The sequence below is a fragment of the Rissa tridactyla genome, chromosome 23, assembly GCF_028500815.1.
Source record: "Rissa tridactyla isolate bRisTri1 chromosome 23, bRisTri1.patW.cur.20221130, whole genome shotgun sequence".
In the NCBI taxonomy this organism is placed as follows: domain Eukaryota; kingdom Metazoa; phylum Chordata; class Aves; order Charadriiformes; family Laridae; genus Rissa; species Rissa tridactyla.
In genome coordinates, this window is record NC_071488.1 from 870,570 (window position 1) to 893,713 (window position 23,144).

The following is a 23,144-nucleotide window of genomic DNA, read 5'->3' on the forward strand; positions in this document are numbered from 1 at the left end:
CGGGCAGAGCCGTGCTGATCTCAGAGCGACAACCCCCGCTTCTTAAAATGCTTTATTTGTAAATGGGCAATCACTGCTTTACATAGGGGAAAAAAAAAAAAATCCTGGTAAAAGTACCTTGACAAATCTTCAAGGCTGAGATAAATGGAAGGAGGAGGGAAAAAGTAACCAAAACGAACAATATAAAAAGAAATGGGGAGAAAGATGGGGAGAAAGATGGGGAGAGGGAAAGACAGAGTGGGGAGTGGCAACAGGGCTGGAACCAGCTGCCCCTCCTGGGTGAGGGCACGTTAGTCCAAGGGGAAATGAACATTTGAGGACAGAGAGGGAAGGAGCCCCAGAGCAGAGGGGGTTTTGCCACTGCGGCATTTAGGGCAGGGGGCCCCTCAAGGGGCCGCGCGGCGGCACCCCGGGGGGCCTCTGTGCAGGCCGGGGGGGCAGGGGGACTCTCTGGTAGCCGTAGGGCGGGGGGCGAGGGGGACCATTGTACCCATGAGGAGGCATCAGCGGAGGAGGGCCACGCATCCCGTGGTGCGGCATGGGGCCTGGGTGACCTGCGGGGATAGAGCACAGGCGTTAGCAACCTCTGCAGGGAGAGGTGGAAACAGCCGTTTCCCACCCCCAAAACCCCACCCTTGGGTGCCAGCACTACCCGGGGCCCATGGTTTGGGCCAACACTCTCCCTTGTTCCCCCTCTACCAGCAGGTCCTGGAGAAAGAGCCTCCCTTAGGACCCCTCCACCTCCCACGTCTGGTGGAGAGGACGGGTCTCAGGAACCCTCCCCGTTGGCATATCCCCATTGCCATCCCGACGTGAGAGACGGGACATCACCAGAGAGCGTGGAGGCTCACATCACAACGAATGTGAGGAAAGCCCCGGGAAACCCTGGCTCAGTGGCTCGCACCTGCCAGGTCTTGCTCCAGAACACCTCTCCGCGGGGAGGCCGTGGTGTCACCTCCTCCCTGTCCCCGCTAAAACTAGGAACGAGGGAGGGTGCGGGGCCGAAGCGAGCGCTGAACTCGACCAAGCGCATACGATCGAGAGAAAAGAACACATACCGCCACTTGCAGGCACCCACTTACCCATGGGCGACCCAAAATGAGGTCCTCGGGGTGGCATACCCATGGGTGGGGGTCCAGGGTGAGGCATGCCAGGTGGGGGCCGTGGGGGAGGCTGGCCTCCGGAGCCTGGGGGTCCTGGGTGATGCTGGCCCATCCCGGGTGGCCCATGGTGAACTTGCATGGGAGGCATTCCTGGAGGAATAACGAGTCAAGGGACGTTGGCAGCGAGAGCAGATGCTCGGTACGGCAGCTCCGGGCACCTGCAGCCCCGAGGGACACTAAATCCAGCTGCACGGTTACAACACTAGGGCTGCAAAGGGAGTTCCGCTACCAAAAGGGAGGTTAAAGAGGGGAAAGTACAAAGCTCTCTGACAGTAGGCAACAGGAACAGGCTGCAGCAGAGGAAACGCTGCTTGGATGTAAGCGTGTGGGGGAGAAAGACGTGACAGCAAGTGTGGCGCAGCCCTGGGAATCAGGGAGAAATCACCACCCTTGGAGATTTTGGACAAGTTCCCTGAGCAACCCAACTTTGAAGCTCTGAAGCAAGAGTGGCCTGGGTCCCTCCAAATATACTTTTTTTTACCATCCTCTTATTTCATCCCTTTAAAAAAAAAAACAAACACGGATTCTTTACTCCTCATCAGAAACCCACGCAGCTCTGCAGGGCAGGCAGTGTGGAAGCGGCTCGGTCAGGCTTTCCTTTGCCATGCGTAATTGGCTACTCTAAAGCCTGAAAAGCCAGCTTGTAATCGGGGACAAGCAGCAGCCATCTGGTCACTCACACGGCCAGAGCCACGATCACACAAAGCACGCTAATCAGCCAGCACGGGAGAGCGTCTCAGTGCAGGGGTCATTTTACAGCAGGCAGGATTAAACAAAACAAAAAAAAAAAAATTAAATTGCAAATTTCACTTAATTTTTGCATTTGAAACCAGAATCTAGATGTATACGCTGCTCATTCCCCAGTACTACAGGGCTAAAAATGGAAGGAAATCAAAGCAACATTTTGTTCTCATGTCTTGAATTAGCTCCTGCCTGGCAGAGACGCAGACTGTGCTAAGAAGGTTCACACTTAACGTATTAATTTACACTAGAGAAAAATGATGATGGCTTGGAATCTCGTTAACATCCTCCCAGACAGAACAGAGCCCAAGACCTTAAAAGCCTGCACCATGACAGACCCTGCCTTCCCGCGTCCCGCGCCTTCACAGCTCAAGGAAACTAATGTCTTGACCCGCCTGGATGCCTCCCAGAAGGGCACTGCTTGGTAAACTACCAAAGTGCTTCATAAATCCCACTGGGCCCCGCTCCAGGCTATTTTTTAACACATTTTAGAACATCCAGGAGAGAAACCCAGAAAGCAGGCACGGCACCACTGACGTGACGTACTTGCTCCTACACAGACCCGCTCTTTTCCTCACCAGGCTGCCCCGTGCCGCAGAGCGCAATGTTTCGGGGAAAAATGTCATATTCAGTCCCTTACAGAGGATGGCAACAGTTTTCTCCCCATTTTCATAGAACCATGGAATGGTCTGGGTGGCAAGGGACTTTGAAGATCACCCAGTCCCATCCCCCTGCCCCGGCCAGGGACACCTCCCACCAGCCCAGGTTGCTCCAAGCCCGGCCTTGAACCCCTCCAGGGATGGGGCAGCCACAGCTTCTCTGGGCAACCTGGGCCAGGGGCTCACCCCCCTCACAGCAAAGAACTTCTTACTTATATCTAATCTAAATTTTACAGAAGAGAAACCTCAAGGATGAAAAAGGAGGGGGTGACTTACCGAAGCCCACCCCCGAGAAGGAGACGACAAGCGACATTTCCCGATCCTGATCCCATGCTTACCTGGATGGTGCATCCCACCCGGAGGGAAGGGGTGGGGGTGAGGTGGGTGTCCCCCAGTGGGTGCAGCCCCGGAAGGGGGGCCGGGGGCACCCGCACCAGGTGGCATGGGTGGGGGTGGCATGGCAGGAGGCATTCCGGGAGGCATCGCTCCGGGGGGCGGCACCGGCGGGGGGAATGATCCTGGGGGTGGGAGACCTGGGAAGAGAGATGGTTTGAATTCAGTTCAGTATAAAAACAAAAAAAAAAAAACAAAAACCAAAAAAACCCTCCCAGGCAATTGGGATGGAGGTGAAAGCACAAAGAGACACTGGAACCATAAGAAAACCCACAAAACACAACACAAAAAAGAAGTGGGATCCTTCCACTCAGCCCTGGGACAGCGTAGGTCGGGCTGCCACAGGGAGGGAAGAGGAACTCCTAAGGTCCTGCCAGCTCGTAATCCTACAGCTCCACGGAGGGTTTTGTACTGACTGTCACCAAAGAGCACCCACGCGGCGCAGTGACACTGCCCTGGGCCCCCCCCATGACAAGGAGTGGCTCCACACAAGGCACCAGGACCAGCGGTGGACGGGCACAACAGCCAACGGGGCACAGAGATGGGCACTGCCATCATTTACCCACCTGGAGGGGTGACGCCAGGTCCCAGGGAGGCGACAACAGGAGTGGGGACAGAGGGAGGAGGAGGAGCGTCGGCAAAGAGCTGATGGGGCCGATCCGCCTGCGAGAGCGGGTTCTGGGCTGCCAGGAGACGCTCAGCAGCAGAGCCGTGCCGCTCGCCTTTGGAATCTTTTTTGAAGGCATAGGAAACGGTGATGGGCCTGTTGCAGAGGTACTGTCCGTTCATGGCCTCAATGGCAGCGTCTGAAGCATCGAAGCTGGCAAAGTTGATGAAGGCATAACCCTTGGAGTTGCCCGTGTCAGGGTCTCGCATGATCTTGGGTGTCTGCAGGATGACCCCAAAGGCGCTGAAGGTGTCGTACAACAGCTTCTCATCAATTTCAGGATCCAGGTTACCGATGAAGATGTTGGCCCCCACGTCCAGGTTTTTATTGTGGGCTGAGGCTTTGTTCACTCGAATCGGCTTGCCATACAACTTGATCATGTTCATGATCTTGATGGCATAATCCGCATCCTCCTCGCTGAGGAACTCCACAAACCCATAGCCTGCAATAAGTCCCCAAACAGAGCGTTAAGACGGGGCAGATCCCCGCCCTCCCACAGCTCGTCCAACCCTGCTTGATTTAAAGCCAGAGCTCAAGACTGCCCTTAAGGGAAGCAAGATGATCTTCCCTGGGGATCATCCACCCCTCATCTCTCTTCCTGCAGTGATCTCTCTGTGATCCCAGCTGAAATATTTGATTCAACGTGCAGCTTTTGAGAGAGAGCAGTACACATCTCACCTTGGTGCTGGCCTGTGACTCGATCCTTGGGCATGTGGGTATTGACCACCGGTCCCGCCTGCAGAAAGAGCTCCCACAGCAGTGGCTCACTGACCTTCTCATCCAGCCCCCCCACATACACCGTCGCATCTGGAGCGGGGGGAAAACAAAAAGCCGAGTTAGACCCGTGAACCGAGGAAGCTGGAAGCCTCAGCTGGAAGCCCCAGCTGCACGAGGACATGAGGGGCTGGTGCTGAAATCACTCAAGTTCAAGGCAGAGATTCCCCCTTGAACTCTTAACCAGATCCCTCCTAATTACACCCTCAACCAGGGAGGCCCCCACGCCCCCCCCCTTTTCTCTAGGGAGCCCAGACACCCTCCATTCCAGCTCTTGGGTGCCCAGGAAGCCTACTGCCCCACCTTGTGCCCAGTGACGCCACGGCTCCCCAGCTGACCCCCCCCCCCAGATTCTGGGGAGCCCAGGTCCTCTCCATAGCCCACTTAGCCTCCAGGTCATCCTGCCCCCCTCCCCGCCCCCGAGCACCCCATGTCTCCAGGGAGCCTATGCTCCCCCCCAGCCCCTAAACATCTCCAGGGAGCCTGGGACACCCCCAGAGAGCTCCATCCTTCCCTCAGGGAGCCCTGGGAGCCCCATGTCTCTAGAGATCCCTGCCTCGCCATGCCCCCAGGGAGCCCAGGGTCCTCTGCAGAGCCCCCCTCCCCCTCCCCAGGGAGCTCAGGGTCCCACCCAGATCCCCCCCACAGCCCCAAGGTCCCACCCAGAGCCCCGTCCCCAGAGGAGCCCAGGGTCCCCCCGAGAGCCCCCACACGGCCCAAGGGAGCCCAGGGTCCCCCACAGAGTCCCCCATGTCCCCAGGGTCCAACCATGGCGGTCCCCAAGAAGCCCTGGGGCGCCCAGGTCCCCACAGAGCCCAACCCCACACCGTCCCCACGGAGCCCAGGGTACCCCCAAAGCTTCCGTTCCGCCCCGCCCCGTCCCCAGGCGGCGCCCCCGCGGCAGCCCCGGCCGCGGCTCCCACCCTGGTTCCGCTCGGAGATGGGCCCCGCCGCCATCTTGCCCCGCCGCCCGCTCCCGCCCGCGCGGCGTCGCCGTCACGCAACGCCGGACGCCGTGACGTCGGTCGCAGGCGCGAGCCCCGCCCCCTCGCGTCGCCGGGCGGCGGGGCGGTCGGAAGTGGCGTCGGCGGCGGAGCGCGGGGAAGGTGCGGTGGCCATCTTGGGTGTGGGCGGGCCGGCGCCGCCGCCCTTCTGTCGCGATATCCCCTGCCCTGACAGGCGGCGACATCACCCTGGCGGCCAGGAGCGCTGCCCCGGTGCCGGGGGGGTGCCCGGTGCCAGGAGATCCCCGTCCTGAGGGACCCCAGTGCCGGGGGGATCCCAGTGCCCAGGACCCCCGTGCCGAGGGTGCCCCATCCCACGGCGCCCCTCGCAGCCACGCGCTGTCGCCTGCAAAAGTGCGCTTTAATGGGCTCCGAAATACAGATCTGGCGGAAAAGCCCCTGCGGGGGAACGACAACACGGAGATCCTGCCGCTCGCGGCGTCCCGGACCCCATCCCCGTTCACCCCCGGGGCGTTCCAGGGTGTCGGAGCGGATCCCTCCTGTCGTCCTGTGGCGGAGCGGATGGGAACGAGATGGCAGCGGGATGGCAGCGGGATGGCAGCGGGATGTCGGCCCCACCGTATCGGCCAAGCCCAGGGGTTCCTGCACACCCTGGGGATGAGAGCCCCCCCGGGAATACCCCGCGCTGGGGCTGGATCCTGCTCCCCCCGGTCCGGATGGGGCCAGCCCAGCCCTGGGCTCCGTGGAGCCTTGGCAGAGGTAGCAAGAATTCCATGTAAAAAAAAAAACCAAGAAACTGCCGCGTCCGGCAAGAACTGGGGGCACCTCTGGGGCTCGGCCTCCTCCAGCTCAGGCAGGATCCAGGCCCAAAATGCCCCGTGCCCCGGCAAGGAGCAGGAGGAGGCAGTGGGAACCACTCAAAGGCGATGGCAGAAGGTGCAGAGCAGTTTTGGGGGTCCCCCAAAACCTGTGCGGCTGGAGGGGGCCCTGGGGGTGTCGTCTCAGCAGCCATGTGTCCCCATGGAGGCGGGGGGGGGGGGTGTCCTGTCGCGGGGCCCCTCACCAAGAGGGTGCCAGGGGGCTGCTGGTGGCCTCGGTGCGGGGTCCCTGTGCCTGCCAGGCGTGGAGCCGGTCCTGCAGCAGCGTCAGCTCCTCGGCCAGGCCGGCCAGAGACGGGGCAAAGCGCCCGCGCTGCAGGGAGACGCCATTATCAGCCAGGGGGAGGCGTATGGGGATGGGGGGGGGACGGACATGCAGGGGGTAGGATGGGTGGGCATGAGGTTGGGATGGGTGGAAATGGGGTCGGATGGATGGACGGATGGTTGGATGGGTGGACATGGGTTGGGATGGGTGGACGTAGGGTCAAATGGGTGGACGCAGGGTTGGATGGATGGACGTGAGGTTGGGATGGGTGGACATGGGGTCGGATGGATGGACACAAGGTTAGATGGGTGGACATGGGTTGGGATGGGTGGACGTAGGGTCAAATGGGTGGACGCAGGGTTGGATGGATGGACGTGAGGTTGGGATGGGTGGACATGGGATCAGGATGGGCAGATGCGGGGTTGGAGGGATGGACGCAGGTAGGACGGATGCGCACAGTGTCAGGATGGCCACGCACCAACCACCTGCACCAGCCTCAACCCACATCCTGAGCAGGACGCAGCCGGGGAAGAAGAAATCTCTGCCGAACTCTGAGCCCCCATGAGTCTGCGCCCCCCCGGGGGCCCACCGCAACGCAGCCCCGCCGTGCCTCAGTTTCCCCTCGGGGAGACACACACCCCCCCCCCCCCCCCAGTGCAGGCGTTACCTGTGCCTCGGGCAGACCCCGCAGGTAGCATCGTCGCCAGAGCCGGACAGAGGGTCCTGCGGCGCAGGGCAGCAGCAGCCCCGGGGGGTGCACGGGGGACCGGTTGGACCCGGGGCTGCCCCCCCGCTCGCCCAGGCTCTCCAAGGAGGGGGCCCAACGGGACAGGCGTGGCGGGGGGCGGCTGCTCCTCCAGGGAAAGGGTTGGGGTGACAACGTCCCCTTGGTCAGCACAAACACATTCCCGGCCCCCGGCCCTGGCCAGGCATCAGTGGGCTGCGAAATGGGGGGTAAAAATAGGGATTAGGGAAAAAAGGGGGGAAAAAGCCAGAGAGAAGGGAAAACGGGGGGAAACCCCATGGTTGGGGGGCACGCAGCACCGGGAAGGGATTTAACATGCAGAGCACCCCAAGTTGAATTGGGGGGGGGGCTCACGCGGCACAACCCACACACCTGGGTCCCTTCCCGGTGGTGCAGCCCCCCCCCCTCACCCCCCCCAAAGCCAAGCCCCGGCTCACCCTGCCCGGGGTCTGGGGCTCCGCGGTGTCGGGGGGTCCTGCAGTGTTGGGGGGTCCCGTGGTGTCGGGGGGTCCCACAGTGCTGGCAGCGCCCGCCGGGTTCCTGAACCGGGCCCGCTGCTGGGGGCTGTAACGCAGCCGCCAGTCCCAGACCGGGGGCAGCCCGCAGGCAGCGCTGCCTCCACCACCCCCCTGCTGCCGCCCCGGGGCCGGGTCCCGCCAGCCGTTCACCGGCGTGTAGGTCTGGCTGCGGGGCCGGTGCTGCGGGGAGAAGGGGTGAAAACGGGAGCTTTTAGCAGGGTCGATTTGGGATGTGGATGGGGAAACCGAGGCACGGCGCAGCTGGGTGCAGCTGAGCGGGATTCTCACTCGCAGGGAGAGGATTCGCCTCCATCCCCAAACCCATCCCTTAAACCTCACGGTGGGAAGGGATCCAGGAGTGTGTGTCCCCCTCTCGTCCCCCCCCCCCAGCTCACCGGGCTGCCACGGCCCCGCTGCCGCTGGCAGCTGAAGAGGAAGGTGCTGAAGTAAGGGGCGAAGCTGCTGTCATGGAGGGCCAGGAGATAGGCCTCGGTGAAGCCAAAAGCCGCCGGGAATTGCCGCACTAGCTGCCACGTGCAGTCCAGGAACAGCAGGAAAACGGGGGCCTGGGAGGGGGGGGGGGACACACACACATTAATGTCAGCCACCAGGGATGGGGACGGGTGGCAGGGGCGCAGGGGGGGCTCTCACCTCTTCTCGGGGGCTGTCGCGCGGGAGGAGCCCCAGCCGGCGGGGAAAGGGGTGCCCGGCGGCCACCCACTCCCGCTGCACCAGGCTCTGGAAGCCGGGCAGGCTGCGGGCACGGGGGTCCCCCAGGAGCTGCACCAGCGAGGCCAGCAGGCAGTTCAGGTCCCGGTCCGACGGCTCTGGGGGGGGGGGACAGGGACACACAGCGGGGAGGGGGGTGTCCCCGTCATGTCACACACCCCACTCCATCCCGGTGCTCCTCCCACCCCGGCGGTACCTTGCAGGAGGACAGAGCAGCGTCTCCCCGCCAGCAGCGACGCCACCTCTGCGGCTTTCCTCAAGCAGGTGCTGGGGGGCAAAAAGGAGGGCGGGGGCTCAGGGCACCCCAAAACTCTACACCCACCTGCCCGGGGGGCTGCAGCCCACCCTGGGATGCTCGTGGTGATGGCAGTGTGACCACACGCCCACTGCAACACCCCCATTGCCCAGTTGGGCCGTGGTGGGGGCCCAAACCCAAAACGGAGGTGTGTTTAGGGTGAAGTTTTCCCACACCACCCTGCACCCCAAAAAAAGCCCCCCCCCTCCAAGCCGCCCGCTCACCGGACATGGTCCAGCCATCGCGTCCCCTCCAGGGCTGAGAGCCACTTCTCGTCCGCCGCCGCGCCTGTCTCACACCAGCAAAGGATGGGGGGGGTCAGCGGAGGAGAAGGAGCCCCGCCATGGGGTGGGGGTCCCCTCCCGACCCCCCCGTCCCCGCTCACCAGGCAGGCAGAGCGCCCGCAGCTTGAGGTGGGCAAGCTGGATGTCGGCAAGGGTGGGCAGCTCGGCAGCGTCAGCCAACACGCAGGGCCCCCGGCCCCCCAGCAAGAGAGCTTCCAGGCACCTGAGGGGGGGAGACGGACAGAGGGACCCCCAGGTGGGGCTGGGTTGGGGCAGCCCCCCCGGCCCCCCCCAGGACCCCTGGCTGGACTCACCTCACGTCCTCGCTGCCTGGCTCGGAGGCTGCGTGGAAGCTGGCGGCTCTCAGCAGGTCTCCGCCGCCCGGGTGGTGCCAGCACAGGCGCTGGGAGTGAGAAGGGGTGACACCCCCCCATGGCACCCCCACATCCCCTTCCCCAGACACGCCCCCCCCTCCCCAGCACCCCATCGCCCTCCCTGGGCACTCACGGGCACCCGGCGCTCCTCGAAGTGGGCGAAGATCCTCTTGAGGTCGTGGTCCAGGAGCCCACTGGGCACCCACAGGTACCGGGGGAGGCTGCGGGGAGAAGGGGGGGGTGTAGGGTAGGTGCCCCCCCCCCCCAGGACACCAACACCCCCTCAAATCCCTGGGTGCCATTTCGAGTGGCTCAAGGGGTGTTTTCCCCAAACCACAGGCAGACAGGAGGATCAACCCCCCACCCTCCCTGCTGCCCTGCGAGGGGGTGGGTGTTCATGCTGTGTCCCCCCCCATCCCCAGTGGGGTGCTGGGGGGGGGGGGGGGCCGTGGGCCCCATCGTCTGGCCGGGCTGTACCTGGGGGCCATGTCGAAGCGCTCGTTGACAGCGCTCACCCTCCAGCCCGCGGCTCCCAGGCGCTGCAGCTCCTTCTCCCAGTCGCGCAGGCTCTCAAAGAGCAATGTGGCGGCCGAGCCTTCCTCCTCTTCCTCCTCCTCTTCATCCTCCTCTTCCTCATCCTCTGTTTGGGCTTCAGCAGGGCCACCATCGTGCCCCTCGACGGTGTCCCCCAGCCACGCAGCTGCCTCCCGCGCCTGGGCGATGGCGTTGGCGACCTGCAGAGAGGAGCCAGGACCAGGCATAGGCCCCCTCCCAACCCCCCCGCAAAACCATGGAGCGCCCCTAAAGCCTCCCGGCCCCCCCAGTAACTGCCATCGCCCACCCCAGCTCACCCGAAATGCCTGCGGAGCCAACCCGTTCTCGTGGAAGTGGAAGCGGAGCAGGCGGAAATCCCGGCAGAAAACGGCCAGTTCCTCGGGGATGAACTTGAGGGTGGAGGCGGCCGTCAGCACCTTGGGCTTGGCGAAGCTGCTGGCTGCGGCGGGCGAGGTGCGGGGTGGCCGTCAGCGCTGGCTGAGACCTGCCCAGCTCATCACACGGGTGGTCGGGGCCGCCACCTGAGACCTGCCCAGCTCATCACACGGGTGGTCGGGGCTGCCGCCTTTACCTGCCACCAACTTGCGGATGCAGGGCAGCGCCACGTCGTACTCGCTGTGGAGGAAGGCTCGGGAGCCAGGGGCCTGTGGGAGAGGGGGGAGAGCTGGAAGCCACCCCGGTGGGTTCCTCCCCCGGCCCCAGGAAAGGCCGCAGGGCTGGATCCGGGACCCCGCTGCCTTTGTCTGGCTGGTGCTGGGCCCTTCGTCCCCCACCGCGTCCCGCAGCGAGGAGTTCCCCAGGTGAACGCAGCGGTTCTGCAGCTGATGAGCAAGTGTGGGGCTGGGACGGGGCCGGGACGGGGCCGGGATGCAGTTGGGATGGGGCATAGATGCAACCAGGATGGGGGTGAGGATGGAGTTGGGATGTGGTCGGGATGGGGCTGGGACGCCACTGGGATGGGGTGAGGATTGGGCTGCAATGGGGTGGGGACGCGATGGGATGAAAGTTTGGGTACAGCCAGGATGGGGCTGGGATGGGGTCAGGATGTGGCTGAGGTGGGGCCGGGGTGGAGCTGGGATGCCACTAGGATGGGACTGGGATGGGGTGGGGATGCCACGGGTTGGAATGGGCTAGGGATGCAGTGGGATGGGGTCAGGATACGACTGGGACTGGGATGGGGTGTGGATGCTACTGGTCAGGATGAGGCCGGGACGAGGCTGACTTGGGGTCGGGATGCAGCTGGGGTGGGACTGGGATGAGGGTCAGGATGGGGCTGGCATGGGACTGGAGTGCCGCCGGGATGGGTTTGGGATGGAGTGAGGGATGCAGCGGGATGGGACTGGGATGGGGGGGTGGGATCGGGTCAGGACGCAGCTGGGATGGGGGTCGGGATGCAGTGGGATGGGTCCGGGACGGGGTGAGGGGTGCGGGGGGGGTGTCCCGGGGCGGGGGGGGGGGGTCCCGGGGCGGGTGCCGGTCGCACCTGGGCGGGCAGGAAGGCGACGCGGCGGTTGGTGCAGAGCAGCGTCCCGGGGACGGAGCCGTCGCCGCAGCGCTGCCGGGCGCCCGCCGCCTCCTCCAGCACCAGCTCCCCTGCGGGGACGGGCCGCTGGGTCCGGGGGCGCCCCGACCCCCCCCAAACCCCGCTCCCACCCCCCCTCCCCGGCCCCCCGGCACCTGCCCTACCTGGGAGGCCGGGGAAGGCCGGCCGGCGCCCGCCCGCGGCCCCGCTCATGGCGGAGGGACTTTGGCCGGGCGGGCCCGGAGCGGCGGCGGCGGCGGCAGGAGCGGAGCAGCCCGGCAGCCCCGAGAGCCACCGCCCGCCCCGCACCGCCCGGCCCGGCCCCCGGCGCCGGCATCCCGCCCTCCGCACCGGCATCCCGCCCCTTCGGTCGTCGTCGTCCCCCCCCACCCCCGGCATCCCGCCCTCCGGTCCCCCATCCCGCCCCCCCCCCGCGGCATCCCGCCGCGCCGCACGGGGTCCCTGGTCCCGGAGCTGCCCGGACCCCCCCCCCCGAAAGCGGGGCGATCCCTGGGGGCACGGGCAGGAGCTCCGCGGCGGGATGCGGGAGGTAGAGCCCCCCCCCCCCCAAAAGGGACGGGCGGTGCTGGAGGGGGGACGCAGCCCCCGGCCCCCCCAAAAGGGATGGACGGCACTGGGGGGGGACGCGTGTTGCTCCAGGCACCCCCTAAAGGAAGCACAGTGCTGGAGGGGGTGCATGCGGCCCCCGGCACCCCGAAAGGGATGTTGGATGCTGGAGTGGGGTCCGTACAGCCCCCGGCACCCCGAAAAGGACGCTGCCCAGCGCTGAGCACGGGGCAGGGGTACCCCCCAGCTCGCCCCCGCGCAGCCCCAGGGCCTCCCCCCGGGCCGGGGCTCTGCCGGGGGGGGGCCGCCCGTCTCCGTGAGTCACCGCCGGAGCGCGGCCTCCTCCCGACCCCGGAAAAACCCCCGCGCCGCCAGCACCGCCCGGGGCGCCCCCGCCCCGCCCCGACCCCGCTGCCGGCGGGGGATGGCGGCCCTGGGGCCAGGGAACCCCCGGGGACCCCAAAACCCAACCCCCCCGCGGGCTCAGCTCCTCCGGAGCAGGCGAGACGCCGGCACAAGGCGGCATAAACCCGGCACAAACCACGCTCAAGGGAAACCCAGCGCCGTCGGGGCACACGCTCCAGCTAAAAATCTTATTTTAGATGTATTTTCCTGCGGATTTTGGGGGCCTCGGTGGCGGCAGCTCAGGCACCCCCATTTTCCTCCTGCAGGAAAATCACCCCAGGGAAATTTCGGCCGTGTTTCTGGCTCCGGCACCTGGCGGGAGGAGAGGAATTTCCTGCAGGGCTTTGACCCAGGGCCGGTCTCCAAGGCGAGGGCAGCGTCTGCGCCAGCTCCGGGGTCAGCTCGGGTCGCCCCAAAAGCCAGAGCAAAAATTGGCCAGAGCGAGCGAGGCGGCACCGACGTGGCACCGGGCACGGGGAGGGAAAAACACGGGGAGCTGGGATTAAAAAAAAAAACGATGCAGAGAAATCCCATGGGAAACCGCTCCTGGCTCCCCCAGCCCCAACGGGGTCCCACTGCCCCGTGATACGGGTTTCCAACCAGCCCCCAAACCCCCCAAAATGCAGTGGTGGCCGCCCCATCCCCGCTCATCCCTGTGGCTGGACCCATTTGCTGTAGAAAATTACAGCGAATTTTCCCCTTTCTGGACCCATTTAAGCTCCAGCATCCCCAAAGGCCCCCTGGATTTTCAGCATCCCAAAAGGTCCTGTGGATTTTCAGCATCCCGAAAGTCCCCTGGATTTTCAGCATCCCAAAAGCCACCGGATTTTATCTTTACGGTGCGCCAAAGCCTTACTTGGGTATGAAATTGTCTCTGGCATCCCTGGGTGCCGCCTTCAAATGCAGCCGGGGGAAAAGGTTCCTCCAAAAACCAGCGAGGATTGGTAAAAACGGTGACGGAGGGGGTTCTTTTTTTAAACGAAAGCCTGAATTCGGTACCTAAAGAAAAGAAAAACTTCCCCAGGCCTCAGGCCAGGGGGTGGAAAGGGGACGCCGCGCCCCACAGGGGAGCGAAAAACCACAAAAAGCCGATGGATGGGGACGGCGAGCGGCCCCACGGGGGGTGGGAATTTGGGGTCCCGGCGGCGGTTGGGGCGGAATTCCCGGGGGCCGGGGAGGAAGGAGGCACGGCCGCTGCCCAGGGCTTTCGTTAGTCCAAGGATGTTTATTGTCAGTGAATCTATGGTAGCATAAAGGAAGGATGCGGTGTACAGCCCGATTGCCACGCGCCATCTAGTGCTCGCTACAGCGGTGCTCACCAGGAGTAAAAAAAAAATAAAATAAAATAAAAATAAAATAAAATCGACCTAACGTTTAATTAATAATAATTAAAAAAATTTTTTTTTTTCCATGAATAAACAATTGCAGAATTAATTCAGGTCACTTCTCGTAGGATAGTGATAACCAAAGCATCCCCCCCGCCCCCCCCCCCGGCCTCCCACAGGTAATATCAGCGAAGGTAAACGCTCCCGCGACAAAACAAGATGCTCACGGGGGGTGGGGGGGTGGGGGTTTGTTCAGCCTTAAAAAAAAAAATAAATCTTTCCTGCACCCAGGGCCCAATGGCAGCGACCTTCCTTCCACCGACACCAGTAAGTGCACTTATTTTAAGATTCCCCCCTCCCCGGCCCAGAGCAGGTTTGGGGGTTTTCCCCCAGGGAAAGGTGCTGGGAAAACCCAATTCCCACCCCAAATTCACCCCTTTTAGAAAAAAAAAAAAAAACAACAGGTGCCAGAAAAGTATCGAGTCCCAATGCCCCGAAAACACCGCCTGGGCCGTGGCTTTAGTGTGTTTATGAACAGGAACCGGTGGCGGGTAGAGATCCGCCGTCAATAAATAAAATTCGTGTTTAATAGTCCCTTAAAAAAAATTAATATTAGTTTCACCATAAAGGAAACAAAAATGACCTGGAAAAAGAAATCCTTGGTGGTTCTGAAGAAAGGCAGCGGGTTTGGGGGGGACCCGGCCGAGGCAGGGGCTGGCTCAGGGGGCACCTGGGAACAGCCAAAACTCTTGCCCTTCAGAGAAAAAAAACTCAATCACAGATTTTTCACCCTCGCCTGAAGTTCAACTATTTGGTGGTGGTTGGTTTTTTCGTTCCAGAAAAAAACCTACAAACTCCACGACCCATGATAAAACCCGGCAAATGCCAGCCCCCAGGGTGCTGGGAGCCCGCTTGCGCGGGGGCCGCGGGGCCAAACCTGCCCAGGCCTGGGGAACAACTTTTGGGGGAGTTTTGCCCCTTTTTTCCTCCGTAACGGCGGTGCCAGGGCTGGTTCCTCCTCTCCCGCTCCTCGGAGGGGGACCAGCAGACAGACAAAACCGCGTTGATAAGATCACAAACTTGCCAAATTTGCTTTTCCCCCCCCACCCCGCCCCGCCAGGAGGAGGAAGAGCGACAGCACCTCTGCTCATCGGGACTGGAGACACTGTTCTCCCAGGAGGATGCACGGCTGGGATACCTCCTGCCGGCATTCCCTGGGGTTTGCTCCCCTTAAGACAATATTATGCACGAATCCGTCACATTTACAAGATTCAAGCAAAACTCCCCCAAACCGCCGCTGGTAAAAACCACCAGCTTTTACCACGGGGTGCGGGGATGGGCCCCCCCGCCGCCAGCCAGCGGCTCCCAACAGCAGCTCCCCACCACAACGCGACCTCCGGCACCGCGGAGTTCACCAAAACGGAGAGGAATTGCCCCAAAACCCAACGGGAACCGCTGGTGAAGCCTTTTGCCATCCCGCCCACAGGCTTTTGCTTGGGGGAGGGACGGGCAGAGCATCCCCGCTCCGGGTGTAGCCGGAGGATATTTCCAAATCTGAAATAAAGGAATTACAGGAAAAAATAAACAGCAGAAACTGGGATGTAAAACCAAGTGACACCCTGTACAGTGAGGATTTTGGTTGATTTTTAAACATTTTGGCTCAATATTGGGGGGGGGGGGACCACGAGCGTCTGCGGGGAAACAGGAGCGAGAGCCCGTGGCGCTGGATGTTCTCCCCCCGGGTTAAAATCCCTGGGAATTACCGGGATTTGAGGGAGAGATTCGCTCTCCGGCATCTGCTCTGAGATAAGAGGCAGCGCCCAGGAACCAGGGCTCAGCCACGGAATAAAACCCAAGAAAAGAGCTAAAAATCGGAATTAAACCATCACTGGGGTATTTACAGCCGGCTGACAAGTGGCTTCGATGGCTTGACCCAAAGGTTAGGAGTTAACGACCCCGCGCAGCCAGGAAATGCCTTCATTTGCCTGTTTTTAGGTCTGTATAAACCGGTCGAACTCGCACCTTTGGACCAAGCCTTTGGGGATTTGGGAAAAATAAGGCTTCGGGTGATTCTCCAGCGTTAAGTACACTTTCGCCTCAGCACGGGAAGGGATTGCATAGTTTGACGCCTTCCGCGAAATAAAAATTAAAAACTAAAAATAAAATGAGGGAATGTTTGTAAAGCTTTGAACGCGGGGTATAATTCATGTTTTATTTTCAGGTGGTATAAACGCTGAACCTCGCTCTACACGGGGGCGGAGTCCGGTTTGGGAGCTGTAGTTACCAAAAAAAAAAAAAAAAAAAAAGAAAAATAAAAATAAAAAGAATAGCTGTGTGCAAACATCGCAGTGCTAAAGTTAAACCCACCCTGCCAGAGGCGAACGGGAGCGGACGCTTCATCCAACGCCGCAGGGGCTGGGACGAGGACGGGAGGAGAAGGGACCGGAGCGGACGACACCGAATGTGCCAGTTAATTACAGCTTCGTATTTTTGTTTTGGTTTTTTTGTGGTTTTGGTGTTTTTTTTGTTTTTTTTTTTTTTCTTCTTAACGTTTCGACTCTTTAGCCCTATTATCAAAAATATCTTTTAATATTCCTCAGCCCAAGGTCGGTTACGTGGCTCAGCAAAATGGAGCCGAGTTAATTCCATGCAGCAGAACAGAGGTAGAACGGCGGTAGCTTTGCTCAAGTAGGAAGAGTTATCGCAGCGGGGGGGGGGGGGAGCGTGTCCCCCCCACGTAAAGCGCCCGGCAGCGGCGTTACCTCCCGGTGCCGCTGGACGCTCCCCGTCCTCTCTCCTTCCCTGGGGTATTGCTGGCTGCAGACACTGACCTCCTTTTTTTCTCGCAATTCTCACTAAATCGGGTCGACCGTACCGCCACTGGAGACGGTTGGGTGATTTTTTTTTTTTTTTGCACAGTACTTCTGCAGGGAAAAAAAAAAAAAAACCAACAAAAAAACCAACAAAACTCCAAACCACTCAAGCACTGAGATCGTCCTCCCTCCGTCTCCCTCCCACCCCAAGAAAAAGTCTAAAAAAATAACATTTTAAAAACCAGAGCTGAGCCCGGCAGGAGGGCAGAGCCCTGAGCCCGCGGCCCAGGGGTGCTCCGATGGGGCCGGGCTCCCACAAGTTCAACCCAAAACAAAAAAACCCCAACCCAATAAAATCCAATTCCAACCAAGTTTCGCTCAGTACCGGCAAAAGAACTATAAAATAAAAACGGTGTTAAAAAAAAAAAAAAAAAAAAAAAGAAAATCTCTCCATTAAAAGGGTTTGCGACTGTCAAACTGAAATGGCAAAGAAAAAAATAAAAGAAAATCTCTCCATTAAAAAGGTTTGTGACGTTCAAATGGAAATTTCTGGGGTGTTTTCGCTCGATTCCAGGCAGTTGGTGATGTTGGAGTCCAGCGGGAAGGGCCCGGCGGGTGCTGCTCCCCCCTCGCCTTCTCCCAAAGCTTTGGTCTGGTTTATTGAAGGAAAAATCAACCCCCCCCCTCTTTTCCCGCTGTGCCCCCCAAGAGCGCGCCCGCGCTGAGCCCAGTCACCCCCGGGCAGAGGAGCCTCTGGAAAAGCATCGTCCCCCCTCCCGCAGGGTGTCCCTGAGGGGGGGCCACCTTCCCTCGCCCCCTTCTCCCCGCGTCGCACCAGCAAACCCCGTTTCTCAGCCCAAATCCCCGCTCCCTCTTCGCACAGGGAGGGAAGGCGTAAAAAAAAAAAAAAAAAAAGAAAAAGAAAAAAAAAAAAAGAAATAATATATATATATTATTGCATTCCCCATCTTTCATGGGTCCCAAGATCAGCGCCGGGGGGGCGGAGGTGGAGTTAGCGCTCAGAACCTGTGCACTAAAGCCTCCCGCTCCTTGCGTTTCATCTCCTCTTTGTAACAGCAGGAGCAGAAATTCCCGGTTTCCGGATGTCCGTAAAAACTGCAGTTCGGCTGCTTGCATTTGGTCTGCTGGACATTATAAAGAATTCGGGGTTTATTTTTATCCGCCGGCGGCATTCCTTTCTGCGGGCTGTCCTGCTCCAGGTACTCCCGGTAGCCGTTGCTGTGCGGGGAGGGCAGGAGGCAGGCGGATTCCGACGGGAAGGTGGGATGGACGTCCATGTCCGTGGGGGAAAATCTCCCCAGGTGGGAAGGGCTGGTTTGGGAGGGATTTGGTCGCCCCTGGGGGCAGTGGCGGGGTAAGGTGGCATAGGGGGGAAGGCTACCGCAGGCCCCCCCGGCTACTTGCCGCCTGCTGTCTTGGTAGCCGGGGGGATGCGCCCCTTCCACACTGTTCACCATGGAGGGTCTGGGAAAGGTGAAAACGCCTGAATAACCGGAGGGAAAAGCTGCGATTTTAGTGCTCAGGGCCAGATCCGGGGGCTGGAGGGTGTATGTGGGGGGAGGCGGGGGGTACGCGGGGTTCAGCATCACCTCCTCGCCCCGGGGGGTGCTGGCCTCCGGCTCCGGCTTCTTGGCGGTGGCAGCGCTGCCCAGCGCCTTCTTCTCTGCCTCTTTTTGTTTCTGCTCAGCCATGAAGCGTTCCTCGGCGTCCAGGAGGTACCGCTGGATCATCTCCTCCTGGTACGGCTGCCGGTTGCTGGTCTTGAGGTGGCCGGCGAAGATGAACTTGCGCTCTCCCTGCATGGCGGCCCGCAGGATGCTGAGGCTCAGCCTGACGTCGTTGCTGTATTTGTAGGGATCCGACGGCTTTTCGGGGGCTGCTTTCCCTGGGCAGGTTTTCTCCACAGGAGCTGACAAGTCTCCTTGGGAAGATTCCTCTTTACTGCCTTTCCTCGATTTCAAGGATCCTTTTTTCTTCTTCTCCAAGGTGTCCCCCTGCCCGTTGCTCACGCCTCCCTTGATGGTTTTGCTGTGCATCAAGCCACCCATGTTCTTTTTTAGCTTACTTCCCAAAGTCTTGCCGAAGCTGCCCAGCTTGTTGGCAACCGAGTCTGCCCGTTTCTTATCTTTTTCCTTATCCTTGTCTCGGTCTTTCTTTGGTTTCTCTTTGTCCTTGCAACCCCGGCTGCCCCCGTTGCTGGCTGAACTGCTGCAGACCGACTCCTTGTCTGACTCTCCCGACTCCGCAGCTGAACGAGCATCGTCACCCGCGGAGGCTGTCGGGGATTCTGGCTGGGCCAAAGGCGCCTAGGGAGAGAAAAAACCATATATATATTTCAAAGTCCAGTAAGCTCCTCAGATAGGAGTTTTCAGGATGAGGGTGAAACAGAGGAGGCTTTTCGGGGGCTGCTTTCTCATTTCGGTGATCAGAAAACGGAGGGGACAACATTCAAACACACTTTGGGATACGTCCCCAGCAGCTGTCCTGCACGTCCATAAATGTCTTAACTCGCTGGAGGTTGCAGGGGAAAAGCTGGAGAAGAAGAAAGGGTCACACCAATTCCCGCTCTGGTCACCCCAAAGCGCGGCTGGCATGGCTGGCACCCGTTTCCAGCCCTTCGCCTCGACGGTTCGCACGCGGAGAAGACAGCGGGGGACAGAGAAGACCGAGGGGGGACAGGTCACCGTATTTTTAAGCCAAGCACCCGAGAGCACATGGCCAGTTAAGGAGGCGACAGCCAAAACGTCACCATTCGAGCTTTGCTAGAGATGAGACCTTGCAGCATCAGACGGACCAAACCAGCTCATGATTAAGTTTGGGGAGTTTTCTCCTTAAAAGGGGAGGGGAAAAAACCAAAAAACCAAACAAACCCTCATGCTGTCAAGGCAGCCACCACCATCCGCCAACACACAACCATGGGGATTTGGGATGCGGACGGGGGTTTTCCTGCCGAGGAAAGGTCCCAGGAAAACTAGAGTCAAACCCTGTGTCTCAAGGCAGCTTCTGGCGGCCGTAAACCAAGAGTTTGTGTTTGCCTTGGAGAGGGGAAAAAACAGGCACGAAAAGCTCTAGGAAATAATGCGCGCACAAAAACTAAATCATTTATCTGCTCAGAGCAGCATTAGCCGCAATTTCTGGGGGCGCAGAGCGCCTCATGTGAAGGAGAGCAAACGGCTTCACATCTGCTGCCCTCCGCAGAAGGGAGGTTTAAATAATTAAAGAGTAAAGAAAATACTCCTTGTCTCTTTACCTGCATGTCACAAGGCAACGTGATCCATTTAACATTCATGTAGCTGTGCAGCAAGTGCAGCTTTGCTTCCAGCGATAACGTCACACTAAAACGTAAAACGAGGATTAAGAAAAAAGTTAGAGTCAAGTTTCACGTTAATAACTGCGATTCTCTCCTCTATATTTAGTCATTTGCCTGTCGTCTTTATATTAAAAGGCGTGTTTTAACACAACAGGTAAAACCACATCGAGACAGCAGCAATACAAAAGGTAGCATTTTCGTAGCCTTCCAAACCTTTCAATTCAAACCCAAATGAATAAATCAGAAGATTCCCGAATGTCAAAACCCAAGCTCGCTACAACTGAAAATGAACTCGACAAATAATCTTACTTGTACGTGAGACAAATAACAAAAAAGCAGATGTCACAGATCTAAACAGAACTAGTTTCAAAATGATTCTCCTCTCTATAAGAACAACTTCAGAAAAGAGTAAAGATGTTCGCTCAAAAATTTCCGCTTGTCAAAAAAAATAATAATTCTTTCCAGTAAAAAACCCCCAGGGACGGAGTCTTTTCTACTGGCTCCAAACCCCTCAAAATTAGATACTGTATCAGTAAAAACCTGCGCCGAGTTTTAATACTTCGACTGTGGAGGTTTCTAGGTTTCTTCACCCAAAGTGGAGGAGTCGTCGTGCTTCCAGCTCCCCGACCGCGGCACCCACCGCTGCCGGCTCTCAGCTCGGCAACAGGAAACTCGCTGCCGCGGAACAGGAGGGGTGTCCGACTGCGAGCCCCCCTCCCGCTCCAGGGCTCGGAGGTATTCCTTAGCTCCCGATGGGGAGAGAGGAACGGAAAAATACACCTCTTTTTATCCGAATATGACAGCTCATCCCTGCTCGCTTCTGAGCTACGCCTAGTCTGAAGCTCTGGGATTCGCAGAAGTCACCTCTCTACCCTGTGGGAATGAAGCTGATGAGATGTCACCACCCTACTGAAAATGTACCCGAAGGGAACGAAACAAGAGAAAAAGCTGTTCCATCCCCACCAAAGAGGTTCACGCTGCAGCACAACTTTCAGCCAAACCCAAGACAGCCTCAGCTGGGGACAGAGCAAGGAACCCTCCCGCTGTGATGGCTCCAGTCTGCCGATAACCAACCTGGCCAGCTTGACATTGTCACTGTCGTCCTTCCCCCACTGCCATTCCTTCCCGGGATCCACGGCAAAGTGCACGGGGAGCAGCTTGTGCTCGGAGTCCGTCAAGGGAATCACAGCTGCAGGAGAGTGAAAAAAGCCCCCTTTTAACGCCCGAAATGACAAAACCTTGCGTGTTGGCAGCAGCGGCAGCCAAGCTCCAAGTGCCCACCAGAACATCAGCTCTGATGGCAACTGGGGTCACACCAAATGACACAGCAACTGGCAATGCCTGGGATAACGGAATCATCATGGAATGGTTTGGGTTGGGAGGGACCTCAAAGACCATCCCGTGCCACCCCCTGCCCTGGGCAGGGACACCTCCCGCCAGCCCACGTTGCTCCAAGCCCCGTCCAACCTGGCCTTGAACCCCTCCAGGGATGGGGCAGCCACAGCTTCTCTGGGCAACCTGGGCCAGGGGCTCACCCCCCTCACAGCCAAGAATTCCTTCCTCACATCTCATCTCAATCTCCCCTCTTCCAGTGGCAAACCCTTCCCCCTCGTCCCAGGGCTCCCCTCCCTGCTCCAGAGTCCCTCCCCAGCTTTCCTGGAGCCCCTTGAGGGACTGGAAGGGGCTCCAAGGTCTCCGCGGAGCCTTCTCTTCTCCAGGCTGAACCCCCCCAGCTCTCTCAGCCTGTCCCCACAGCAGAGGGGCTCCAGCCCTCCCAGCAGCTCCGGGGCCTCCTCCGGCCCCGCTCCCACAGCTCCGTGTCTCTCCTGTGCCGAGGCCCCGGAGCTGGAGGCAGCACTGCAGGAGGGTCTCCCGGAGCGGAGCAGAGGGGCAGAATCCCCTCCTTGCCCCCCTGCCCACGCTGCTGGGGATGCAGCCCAGGCTGGGGGGGTTTCTGGGCTGCCTGCGCATGTTGCCGGCCCATGGCCAGCGTTTCCCCCCCCAGCACCCCCAAGAGTCCTCCTCAGGACCGCTCTCAATGCTGTATTGATATAATTTTATTTATTACCTACCTTGATCTTTTGTGGGTTCCTTCTGCTCCATGGATACCAGGGCAGAAAAATGGGCTTGGTCGTAAGCCAGTACCAACGGAGAACGATGGCACTTGTTGGCTGGGACTTCCAGAGGAAGATAAATCCCTCCAAAGGGAATAGGGGCAAAGGCTGGAAAGAATTCAGGGCAGTTAGCTTTCACACGAGCTTAAAGAGTTAAGAGTTGTTTACACTGAAACTGCTCCAGAACAAGCTGTTTGCTTCATTCAAGGTTTCACCTGCAATTATCTGTCAGCTCAAGGGACACTAAAAAAAAAAAAACCACAACCCAAAACAGACATCTATTTCACATCAGGAGGAACACGGTTGCAAAATGAACCTGTATTTTCTACAAAAAAACCCCTTTTTTACTCCTCCACAAGACAACTTCAAGCTTGCACACAGAATGACGGTAATTGATTAATCTTTTCTGACAGGAAATTAAGTCTGCTAGTGGAAAATACGACAAGCAGGGAATGGAATTTCCCATCTTCACGCACACGCGTGGGTGCAAAAGAGGTAGAAAATAACCACCCCAAAACCCATCACACGGACACTCTTAGAAACAGCAAAACATCAGCTGCGATGCTGAGCTGTGCGTGCCACAACCTTCGAGCAGCTCCGCACAGCCCGTGCTCTGCTCTCCGATTCACGATCCGGCTTCGCTGAGCAAAAAGACCCCGTGAAATTGTGCAGCAGAGAGGGAACACCCCCCCCAAGAACGCGTAATTCAGGAAGAGTTTGAAAAGAGAATGCAATTCCTACCTTCTCCCCCCGAGTCCCGCAGCATCGTGTCCGCCACCACCACTATGGGTCTCTTCAAGACGTGGGCGAGGACGAAAACGTGGAACTCCTCCAGGCTCTCGTACACCGGCTCCTCGGAGCTTTCAACACTGGGGGAAGTAAGAAAAACAAACACCACCAATTTTCACCCCTTGGGTATTTAATCCTTGCTTTTAAAAACAGGATGAGGTCGTTACGGGCAACCACGTAGAGGCGGGTCATGTTAACAACATGAAGTTTGATGCTCAGCTCTGATTTGAGATTTTGGATGTACACCCCCTCAAAAATGTCCCGTTTTAAGAC

The 23,144-nt window shown here is 59.5% G+C and overlaps 3 protein-coding genes across 8 annotated transcripts in view; all 3 read right to left on the reverse strand.

Moving 5' to 3' along the window:
• Positions 1-38: 38 nt before the first annotated feature.
• SF3B4 (splicing factor 3b subunit 4) lies at positions 39-5,439 on the reverse strand. Of its 2 annotated transcripts, none has more exons than XM_054182750.1 (6): positions 5,321-5,439; positions 4,302-4,430; positions 3,523-4,065; positions 2,902-3,096; positions 1,083-1,253; positions 39-554 (listed from the first exon to the last, which is right to left on the reverse strand). In XM_054182750.1, exons 1-6 carry the CDS (start codon positions 5,352-5,354, stop codon positions 370-372), a joined length of 1,257 nt encoding a protein of 418 aa, XP_054038725.1. In that variant the 5' UTR covers positions 5,355-5,439; the 3' UTR covers positions 39-369. The 2 variants fall into 2 exon arrangements, with proteins under 2 accessions (XP_054038725.1, XP_054038724.1); XM_054182749.1 differs by having other exon boundaries at positions 1,059-1,253.
• Positions 5,440-5,568: 129 nt separating this feature from the next.
• Positions 5,569-11,810, reverse strand: MTMR11 (myotubularin related protein 11). 3 transcript variants are annotated; one of them, XM_054182747.1, is made up of 15 exons: positions 11,692-11,810; positions 11,489-11,598; positions 10,577-10,649; positions 10,302-10,444; positions 9,928-10,163; positions 9,584-9,671; positions 9,391-9,479; positions 9,178-9,299; positions 9,017-9,080; positions 8,694-8,764; positions 8,420-8,595; positions 8,164-8,334; positions 7,688-7,948; positions 7,173-7,445; positions 5,570-6,553 (listed from the first exon to the last, which is right to left on the reverse strand). In XM_054182747.1, exons 1-15 carry the CDS (start codon positions 11,738-11,740, stop codon positions 6,422-6,424), a joined length of 2,058 nt encoding a protein of 685 aa, XP_054038722.1. In that variant the 5' UTR covers positions 11,741-11,810; the 3' UTR covers positions 5,570-6,421. The 3 variants fall into 3 exon arrangements, with proteins under 3 accessions (XP_054038723.1, XP_054038722.1, XP_054038721.1); XM_054182746.1 differs by having other exon boundaries at positions 5,571-6,553; positions 9,928-10,184; XM_054182748.1 differs by lacking the exon at positions 7,688-7,948 and having other exon boundaries at positions 5,569-6,553; positions 9,928-10,184.
• A 1,902-nt stretch (positions 11,811-13,712) lies between these two features.
• OTUD7B (OTU deubiquitinase 7B) overlaps positions 13,713-23,144 on the reverse strand; it is a 34,718-nt gene continuing 25,286 nt past the window's right edge. For all 3 annotated transcript variants that reach the window (XM_054182614.1, XM_054182616.1, XM_054182615.1), the window contains 5 exons: positions 22,824-22,951; positions 22,041-22,190; positions 21,043-21,157; positions 19,909-19,993; positions 13,713-18,964 (listed from right to left, as the gene is read on the reverse strand). In XM_054182614.1, the coding sequence (XP_054038589.1) occupies positions 17,657-18,964; positions 19,909-19,993; positions 21,043-21,157; positions 22,041-22,190; positions 22,824-22,951 (1,786 nt within the window). In that variant the 3' untranslated portion in view covers positions 13,713-17,656. The remainder of the gene's footprint in view (positions 18,965-19,908; positions 19,994-21,042; positions 21,158-22,040; positions 22,191-22,823; positions 22,952-23,144) is intronic.

Coding starts and splice junctions, on each gene's coding strand:
- SF3B4 (XM_054182749.1), bottom strand. CDS start 5,354: ATGGCGGCGGGGCCCATCTCCGAGCGGAACCAGG. Junction 4,431..5,320: donor CATCTCCGAGCGGAACCAGG/GTGGGAGCCGCG, acceptor CCCCCGCTCCAG/ATGCGACGGTGTATGTGGGG. Junction 3,097..3,522: donor ACCTGGCGTCACCCCTCCAG/GTGGGTAAATGA, acceptor CTCTCTTCCCAG/GTCTCCCACCCCCAGGATCA.
- MTMR11 (XM_054182746.1), bottom strand. CDS start 11,740: ATGAGCGGGGCCGCGGGCGGGCGCCGGCCGGCCTTCCCCGGCCTCCCA. Junction 8,596..8,693: donor CTGCTCTGTCCTCCTGCAAG/GTACCGCCGGGG, acceptor CCCCCCCCCCAG/AGCCGTCGGACCGGGACCTG. Junction 7,446..7,687: donor AGCCCCAGACCCCGGGCAGG/GTGAGCCGGGGC, acceptor CCCATTTCGCAG/CCCACTGATGCCTGGCCAGG.